At 39.6% G+C, this 10,412-nt stretch overlaps 1 protein-coding gene across 1 annotated transcript in view; it reads left to right on the top strand.

The window, feature by feature from the left end:
* The first annotated feature begins 532 nt into the window (after positions 1 to 532).
* dpp6a (dipeptidyl-peptidase 6a) overlaps positions 533 to 10,412 on the top strand; it is a 290,499-nt gene continuing 280,619 nt past the window's right edge. The window contains exons 1-2 of the mRNA XM_051940642.1: positions 533 to 892; positions 980 to 1,048. Coding sequence (XP_051796602.1) covers positions 992 to 1,048 — 57 coding nt within the window. The 5' untranslated portion in view covers positions 533 to 892; positions 980 to 991. The remainder of the gene's footprint in view (positions 893 to 979; positions 1,049 to 10,412) is intronic.

Here is a 10,412-nt window from a genome sequence, read left to right as displayed (position 1 = left end):
GACACCCATCTCTTTCAGTGAGCCATGTGTGGTTGTTAATTCCTCTTCACGCTGCAAATACTTGTGAAAGTGAGTGACAGCGACTTTGTCACAGCTCAGCACCAACCTGTCCGGCTAATTGCCACACTTCAGCGAAAGCTTGCCCTTGTAACTCTCATTCATTATGCTTGTAATTGAAACTAAACAAATTCACTTCCTCCCGTTGAGATAATGATTGTAATTGTCACAAACAATTTGTCACTTCTAGCTGCCTGCTGCCAGTCATTTTAATTCAGCAGAGGTCACTTGGCTGCTTTGAGGAGACAGGAAGTCAGGATTGCATGCAGCAGAAACACACGGATTACAGTTTTGTTGGTTCAAATCTACATTTCTGCACAGTGTAGATGCAGGTTCTCCTCACGCACACTTCCCTGCAGTCCCCATACTGCTGCTTTCTGCTCTGGAGTGGGCGAGCAAATGTTGACAGGCTCCTTCTCCAGCCCCTGTGTAGTCAAGCTGTCAGAGGAGATGCGCTTGCGCAATTGCATGCGCCAACACACACACAAGCGGAGAGAGACGCGCGGCTCAGTCAGTCAGTGCGCACGTTTCAAAAAAATCCACCTGAAAGTGCGGAAAGGAATCACTGGCACACACAAAAAAATACAGCAAGAGTATTGCTTTACTAGTTGATTTAGTGGGAAAGTTCTCCGCGGATTTACGGACGTGACAATCAGTTTGAGCGGAACAACAAACAGAAGATAGGAGGAGATCTCGTTCAATTCTCTGGACTACATCTGAGGAAATATTTGGACAGTTTTAATGCATCCCTGAGTACAAGAGGGGAAAAAACGAGCTCTTTTGCAGAAGCGACAACGAGGAGCTGCAGGGAAGGAGATCCAGCAGGACGCACCAGGTAAAAACCAAACGGCTTCCTCGGATTTGACTCCATCCAACTTTGAGCTTCTTCTTTACTTTATCGCTTTTTTTTTTTGTTCTGCAGAAGTTTTCAAGCATGAATCAAACCGCAGGAGCCACAAACGCGTACCGCAGATGCTCCAAAGGGGGGAAGGTAAGGAAGAGTTGTTTGGGGGAAGTTGTGATTTTGTGTTTGGACACGCAGATTCGTGCGCCCTGGCATGGTGCAGAAACACCGGAAAGAAGCAAGGCAGGGGTAGCGGATGCTTTGGATGCTGTTCATTTTAAAAGCTTCTCGGGTTTTAAGAGATGTTGTAAAGTGAACGTTGGTGCAATATAAAGGCTGGAATACGCCATTTAATTAGAGTAAAATATGCACATTTGAAGCTTTTAGGAGCAATTTGTTAAGTGTACACTGCAAGCTTGCCTTTAAATCAGATGGAGAAACGTACAGATTGCTTTTTTCCCCCACCCCACACTGGTGCAATTTCCTGCTCAGATCTCCTCTGCAGTAACTTTACAGTCACCTGCTCCCATATCCAAGAAGATGACACTGTATCACATCTGTTTTACCAAGCCGGTGACCCACATTCCAACAAGGCTGCTGCTGCTGTTTCTGCATGGATGTAGTCAACAGGGAGAAATGAGAGGAGACTACAAGGAGAAGAGGAGGAGGAGGGGGGGGGGTATTGGGGATGAAAGTGGGAGAGTGGAGGTGGGATGAAAGTAGCCAAGCTGGAGAATGTGGGAGGAAGTAAGAGAAGGGGAAAAGGAGTGAGATGATAGAGTCTTTCCAGAGAAACCATTAGAGGAGCGGTGTGTTGCGGGGGCTGCTCTCATTCCCAACACATCTGGCTCTGTCAACATCACTGGAGATGAAGTATGAAAAGCTTATTTATCAGCAGCAGCTATCACACAGGGAGCATCCCAAGCAGACTTCCCAGTGTTCACTAATATTGACTTTCCTGGCTACAAATATTTGGAGCTGATGTGTATCGATCGGAGAGGCGCTTACAGTGATGTGGTGTGTGAGCACTGATGGGTGTGGATGTAAATTACTGTTACATTGTGTTGCTCTGGGTTTAACTGAGGCTGACAGATTTGTTTTGCTCACTGCGATGACACGGGCCACACTGTTTCCCCGCTGGGACTCGAGGGACTTGAGAATAAAGCACTTTGTCTTAAACTCACGCTGAGAGTCTGCAAAATGCATGAATATTTAATCATGCATATGTTAGCAAAATGTCAAAAGATGAAAAGTATTATGTCATACATTAAAAAGGAAAAGTTACAAAGCTTTCATTTTTATAGACAGAGCTATAATTATAAATTATATGATTTTTATAGCATCAGTGATTCCTAAATATAGGCTGTTATTGTGTTTGCCCTGACGTGGGGTTAATGGAAAAATAGTTACTGTGCACTGGTAATTAAAGACATAAATGAATAGGACACAAACAATGGACACATTAGGATTTGATAGGCCTATAATTGTTCCTTAAAATAAATAAATGTCTGAAATAAATGAAATGTAAAAAAAAAAAAAACCTATGACAAACAAGATAAAGGATAAGTGGCTGAGATTGTCTTCTAAAAGTAATGAATAAATGGCCATGGTATTCAGCTAGAAGTACTGAAAAATGACTGAAACAATTAAGAAAAAGGAATGAATAAATGGCCATGGTATTCAGCTAGAAGTACTGAAAAATGACTGAAACAGTTAAGAAAAAGGAATGAATAAATGGCTAAAACTGTTTCTGAAAGTAATGGATAAATGGCTAAAATAATTTCCTAAAAGCCATGGACAAATGACTAAAACTGTAATGGACAGATGGTTAAAATATATTTTTAATAAATAACAGTGAAAATGGTCAGCTAAAAGTAATGGATAAATGCCTATAGTAAATAGGTAAAATTAATGTATAAATGGTGAAAATAATTAGCTGAAATTCAGCTATAAGTAAGTAACTAACTAAGTAACTCAGAATGAGTAACTAAAATGATAAAGTAATGGAAAAATGAATAAAATAGTTAGCTAAAAGTAACGGATATACAGCTAAAATGATTAGGTAAAAGTAATGGATAAAATACTAAAATATTTCTGTAAAAGTAATGGATTAGTAGCTGAAGTAATCAGCTAAAAGTAGTGAAAAAATCCTAAGAAAAATAACTTAAAGTATTGCATAAATGACAAAATAAAATTTGGGTAAAAATAATGGATAAATGGCTAAAATAGCTAGCTGAAAGTAATGGATAATTAGGTAAAATAGTTAACTAAAAATGATGGGCAAATGACTGAAATTGCTGAAAATAACAACTAATAACTTAATAAAGTTAGCCTATTAGTCTAGGATGTATAAAAATAAAATTAATGCATGTTGGATTTTAAAAAGTAGTGGAAACAGAGTAGCTAACTGTTGCAAATCTCCATGTGCTTGCTTTTAGGCAATGTTAGCTTATTATCAGTTATTTTTTAGCTTAGTTTTAGATGTTAGTTTGAAAATATGAATGTTTTAAATAGCAAAAAAAAAAAAAAAAGATACATGACCACAAATGTCCAGTGATCATCCACTCTGTGGTATGGAGCAACATCTGCAAACTTCACCACTGAAATGTCCACTTTTCTGTAAGCTACAGGGTTAAATAACATCTAGAATAGAGTCTGTTAAATGAACACACACAGAAAACAGCAGGGTATCTGAGGTCATCAGACAAAAAGCTGTGAATCACTTCCATAATAGACTCCCAACATGTCAGAGGTGAATATTTGATATTTATTGATGCTGATGACTTGTAGTCCGTCCACACACATTCCCGCCTGCGTGTTTGTTTGTTTTTCCAGCCGGTTGATATTATTGTCCATACAATATTTCTGCTGTCCTTTCACTCAGTGCTTGTTCTAATTCTGGGGTGATTCATCTCCTCTTACCATCAACTTTGTGAGAGAAAATAGAATCAGACTAAACAGCTCTCCAGACGCTGTCGTCTCCAGACAGCAGTGTCCGTTTCATTATCTGTCCTGTGGCCACTTTTAGCCCGCCGCCAGGACGCTCTGCACTTCCAAACTGTTTTGTCTTTCTGTTTTTGTGCCCGTTTAAAGCTTTTGGTGCTGCACAGAATCTCTCTTTGATGGCTCGCCTCTCCGTGGAGCTTCTATTTCCAGTCGTGTTGACAGTCGGCCACTGAGGCATTTCATCGTGGATTAATGACATTCTGATTAGGTCTGCATGCGTTCTGCAGGCCTCCCCGCTGGATAAGCCTCACATGGTCATGGTCATCAGCTCGTGACAAGATTTGACAGGTTTATAAACACCTGAAATGAAAGGAGAGCGAGCGTGCGATGTCTTGTAGATTATTTTCGGGTCCTTGAGAATTCCGTCCGAGAAGGTTCTGGGTTGAAGCCGGTGCTGCTGGTGGTGTGTTTTTATCATTCCCTAAGCTAACTGGAAGCAGTGGGGTATCACATCAGATATTACCAGTGCAGCTTTACACGACTTTGATTGTGTTATCTGCTACACCGACAGTACGTCTCGTCCCTCTTATCACAGATCAGCAGCTTTTTCGAGGCTCGGGGAGAATCAGAGATGCGACACACGGATGAGTTTCACCATCATGCAGTGCAGCCGCATCCAGAGATCTGTTGAGGCAACAAGACTGCTCCTTCTAGTAGACTTTAAGTAAAATTAACAGTCACATTGTTCCCGTTACAATCACTTTTCACGTGCTTATGCAGCACAGTGAGGAAATGCCTTTTATGGGTTTATCCAAAGGCCTTGTGGGAAATGTAGGACGGTGTTTACAGCAGCAGTAAGTGGAAGCCAAGCATTCTTAGATCCCTTATCTGTTTTATATCAGCATTCACTACAGAAGGTTTGGGATTAATCAGGCAATTTTATGTTTTCCATGAAAAGTCACACTTTTATCCATGTGCTAACATAATTACACAAGGGTTTTCTAATCATCAATTAGCTAACACAATGTAGCATTAGAACACAGGAGTGATGGTTGCTGGAAATGTTCCTCTGTACCCCTATGGAGATATTCCATTAAAAATCAGCCGTTTCCAGTTAGAATAGTCATTCACCACATTAACAATGTCTGGACTGTATTTACGATTTATTTAATGTCATCTTCATTGAAAAAAATGCTTTCAAAGTGACCCCAAACTTTAGGACATTAGTGTACATACAAACATTTCTACTTTAACCCTCTGAACCTCAAAAGGATTGTAAAGGCATGTTATATTTTTAAAGAATTATCAAAATTGCACCATGTAGCAGACCCACAAAATATGAAAACGGAATAAATCTATGGAATTTCAACTTTTTAAGGGACCTTGAACTACTTCTGCTTATGTTGTGTGGCATATAGTGGGAAAACTGAACTAAACCCAGGCTTTAAATCGTCAACATTATTTTTTCTACATGTCCCGTTTTAAAATTTACCCCAAAAATGCACATTTTGCATGAACAAGAAAGTATAAAAATCGAAAAACTCTGCACTCTTTGGCACAACTGTGAAACTATGAATGACTTAGTTGTAGTAAACAGTCACATGACAAAAAAATCTGAGACTTTTTGTCTGCGTTTCCATAAAAGCTGAGAGAAGACAAGTATGGGCACAAATGAAAAACCGAAATAGTAAAACCTCTGTAGTTTGTAGAGTGACTTTTTTGGCTCCGTTATTGGTAGCCCCTTTGGGCACTTGGTAAAATGTTACAAACTGTTGATTCATCCAAATTCGTTTGTCTGTTTTTGAGTAATGTTGCTAGCAGACAGACAAACAAATGCACGCTGATCATCGATTCATTCTGTTTTCATAGTTTCTGGGTGTGGTAAATGGAGTAATTATGATGGTTCTTTAAAAATATATTATGTCTTACAAACCTGGAGGCAGGTTTTGGGGTTGAGAGGGTTAAAGTAGGAACTTTACCTCGTATGTCATATTAAAAACACAACATTTAGCCTCTAGCGGTGTAAATCAGGTAATCTGAAGTGATCTTTCTAGCAGAGTATTTACAGTAGCCATATTTAGATTTTCCACCTTTAAAAGAAGGGAACGAGTAAAAATCAAAAACATTTCCATAAAACATTACTGTTTACAAGCAGATTAGATGCTACAGGGGTGTTTCCATGCAGGATAAACGGTGCTGTTGTTGTTGTGGAAGCAGTGAGAACAAGCTTGTCTTTTCTTGTGTGCTCAGAATACCAAGGAAATAATCAAGTGTTGCTGTTATGCAATGATGAGAAATGGTCAAACAGCCACTAGAGGGCAGTGTCGTATTGCACTACATCAACATGCTACTGGGTTGACTCAGAAACAACCTGATGCAACCCCATACAACAGCTCTGCCATGTGCAAAGCTTATGCATACCCACGATTCATTGTATTGTACGCTTCTATGGACAAAGGCAAAGCTCTTGTATTGGATTGTGTTTGTCTGCAGATAAATGTTTCCAGTAGTTACATGAGATATTTTTTTTCTGGGAGCATGTTGTTTTCATTTTGCACTCTTTTTCCTCCTCGGCCTTAATCTCTCACTGTCTCTTTTTTTCGTTAAATATTTATTTTTCAGTCATTTTTGTAACTTTTTGTGTCATTTTCATGTAATTTTTGCATTTTTTTTGTGGAAATTTCTCTCACGGTAGGATCATTTTTTGTCAATTTTGTGTCTTTTTCTGTCATTCTAGCTGTGTCGTCCTGCACAGAACACATTTCAGAGTTCTCTCTCCTTCGTGGTTCTTCTGTTTCCGCAGAGCTGCAGGACTTTATGCTACAGTAAGGAAAAATGAGACAGGAGTGAAAAAAATCTTCTTTTCTTATTGTTTTTCTTCCTCTTCTTCTATGGCATCTACTACTACTAATACTATTTCTTTTTGTACTGCTACTACTACTTCATTTTGTCATTTTGTGCTACTACTGCTACAACTACTTATTCCTCTTCTACAATTACTTTTACTACTTTTCTACTTGTACTTCTTCTACTACTACACACGTGGACAAAATTGTTGGTACCCCTCAGTTAAAGAAGGAAAAACCCACAATTCTCACTGAAATCACTTGAAACTCACAAAAGTAACAATAAATAAAAAATTTTTGAAAATTAAATAATCAAAATCAGCCATCACTTTTGAATTGTTGATTAACATAATTATTTTAAAAAACAAACTAATGAAATAGGGCTGGACAAAAATGATGGTACCCATAACTTAATATTTTGTTGCACAACCTTTTGAGGCAATCGCTGCAATTAAACGATTTCTGTATTTGTCAATGAGCGTTCTGCAGCTGTCAACAGGTATTTTGGCCCACTCCTCATGAGCAAACAGCTCCAGTTGTCTCAGGTTTGATGGGTGTCTTCTCCAAATGGCATGTTTCAGCTCCTTCCACATATGTTCAATGGGATTCAGATCTGGGCTCATAGAAGGCCACTTTAGAATAGTCCAACGCTTTTCTCTCAGCCATTCTTGGGTGTTTTTGGCTGTGTGTTTTGGATGGTTGTCCTGTTGGAAGACCCATGACCTGCGACTGAGACCAAGCTTTCTGACACGAGGCAGCACATTTCTCTCCAGAATGCCTTGATAGTCTTCAGATTTCATCGTACCTTGCACACTTTCAAGACACCCTGTGCCAGATGCAGCAAAGCAGCCCCAAAACATTACTGAGCCTCCTCCATGTTTCACCGTAGGGACAGTGTTCTTTTCTTCGTATGCTTGGTTTTTGAGTCTATGAACATAGAGTTGATGTGCCTTACCAAAAAGCTCCAGTTTGGTCTCATCTGTCCAAAGGACATTCTCCCAGAAGCTTTGTGGCTTGTCAACATGCATTTTTGCAAATTCCAGTCTGGCTTTTTTATGAGTTTTTTTCAGCAGTGGTGTCCTCCTTGGTCGTCTCCCATGAAGTCCACTTTGGCTCAAACAACGACGAATGGTGCGATCTGACACTGATGTACCTTGGCCTTGGAGTTCACCTTTAATTTCTTTGGAGGTTGCTCTGGGCTCTTTGGATACAATTCCAACGATCCGTCTCTTCAATTTGTCATCAATTTTCCTCTTGCGGAGGTTGGCTACTGTCCCGTGGGTCTTGAACTTCTGAATAATATGAGCCACTGTTGTCACAGGAACTTCAAGCTGTTTAGAGATGGTCTTATAGCCTTTACCTTTAAGATGTTTGTCTATAATTTTTTTTCGGATGTCCTGGGACAATTCTCTCCTTCGCTTTCTGTTGTCCATGTTCAGTGTGGTACACACCTTTTCACCAAACAGCAGGGTGACTACTTGTCTCCCTTTAAATAGGCAGACTGACTGATTATGAGTTTGGAAACACCTGTGATGTCAATTAAATGACACACCTGAGTTAATCATGTCACTCTGGTCAAATAGTTTTCAATCTTTTATCGAGGTACCATCATTTTTGTCCAGGCCTGTTTCATTAGTTTGTTTTTTTAAATAATTATGTTAATCAACAATTCAAAAGTAATGGCTGTTTTTGATTATTTAATTTTCAATAAATTTTTATTTATTGTTACTTTTGTGAGTTTCAAGTGATTTCAGTGAGAATTGTGGGTTTTTCCTTCTTTAACTGAGGGGTACCAACAATTTTGTCCACGTGTGTACGTCTTCTTCTTCTGAATCAGAGTTACTCCAATCTTACACCTTGCTGCTGAGTTCTAGGTGAGCTGGTGTGCTTGAGCTGCATCAAGTTGCAGACAAAAAGGTGGTGATGGAGTACAACTAATTACTTTTTCTTACTACTACTGTTTCTCCTATGACTATTACTACCGCGGGATTCGGAGGTGTAACGTCTCCATCACTGCGTCTGTAATAAATCTACAGTTTTTCCAGCTTGTACTGTTCGTGTTGCTCAGAGGACTTCGAGCAGCTTCCTTTCTTCTTCCTTGTCTCGGTCACAGCAGGCTAGTTTGATTATCTTGGCCCCTGACAGCCCGGCGGCCCTGTATGCGCACACTAAATCCCAATTAGCTCCCTCGGTTTCCTAACCATTTGCAACTTTGCTAATCTCTGCATCGACAAAGCCCACAAAATCCCCCCAATTCGTCTGATTACGGATTCATTATGTGAGTATGAAAGTTTAATTTTTCAGACAAAAAAAACTCCACAAAACTAAAGTGATTGTCCCATTCAATGAATATGTATTAACTTCTGCTGCCGATAGAAACCGATCACTAGACTCACATCTGTCATGTGGAAGTGTTGGATTGTCGTCCCGTCATACGAGTGGAAATTCCCCCAGGCTTATTTGTGTGCCACGAGTTTGTTTTTGGGCTGTTTTTAAGCTAAAACTCATTTGTTTCCGCAATTATCGAGCTTACATCAGAACACAAATAGCCGTGGCACGCAGTTATTCAGAGAGCAAAAGTGCTAAATGGATCTTTGCAGAGCGCAGGAGCTAAGCTGAGAGGTGTTTGGACTCCTTAATTACCGCAGCTTTGTTGGCCAACAGCAGGGCAAACAGCAGCGTGAACGTGCCAGCTATCGATCCCTGCTCTCATTATACCGGGGGTCCATTGTAATGCACAGTTATCACTCCCACTCCCTCACTGGAGTCTATGGAAATCAGCATTGATTTTTAATTTTTTTTTGCCTGCTTGGTAGAATGGCAGCAGAAAGCCTATCTCAATCATCTTTGCTCTTTGAATTCCTTGACTTGGGGGGCCAGACTCTCCCTCTCATTAGCACCAGTAATCTTTCCCTTGTTTTGCTGACTCTGGAGGTCAGAGCCATGCCATTGGTAAAGCAGTCCAGGATACAGTTATTTGCTTTTCATGATCGTCTTTCTCAGAAAGTATTGCTACTACTACTTCTACTTCTTCATCTTCTGTGATTACTTCTACTACTTCTTCTACTACTACTTTTTCCTGTTCTACAATTACTTCTTCTTCTTCTTCTACTACTACCACTACTACTTCTTCTTCTACGATTACTTCTACTGCTTCTTCTTTTTCTCCGACTACTACTTCTTCTACTACTGCTTCCTCTTCTACTATGATTATTTCTACTACTTCTTCAGCTACTACTTTTTCCTCTTCTGCGATTACATCTACTACTACTTCTTTTTCTTCCTCTTCTCGTATGGCATCTACTACTACTTCTACTTCTTTTTGTACTACCACTACTGCTAGTACTTCTTCTACTACGGTCTCTTCTACTACTGCTTCTTCCTCTTCTTCTTCTATGACATCTACTAGTACTACTGCTTAGTTTTGTAGCACTACTGCTACTTCTTTTTGTACTACTATTCTTACTACTACTTCCTCTGCTACTCTGATTACTTCTACTACTACTACTCCTACATCTTATTTTTGTACCACTGCTTCTTCTTTTCGTACTGCTAATCCTCCTCCTACTACTACTTATACAACTGTTACTTCTTCTTCTTCTACAATTACTTCTCTTTCTTCTTCTTCTTCTATTACTACTTCTTCTACTGATGACCTTCTCTCTCCAGCACTTGAAAGCAGAGTGATGTGATCAAGTCTATAAAAAACCTCTCACCTT

Source organism: Acanthochromis polyacanthus, chromosome 20 (assembly GCF_021347895.1).
Source record: "Acanthochromis polyacanthus isolate Apoly-LR-REF ecotype Palm Island chromosome 20, KAUST_Apoly_ChrSc, whole genome shotgun sequence".
Taxonomy (NCBI): domain Eukaryota; kingdom Metazoa; phylum Chordata; class Actinopteri; family Pomacentridae; genus Acanthochromis; species Acanthochromis polyacanthus.
Note: the sequence above shows the minus strand (reverse complement) of the source record. Positions and strands in the feature narration are given on the sequence as shown.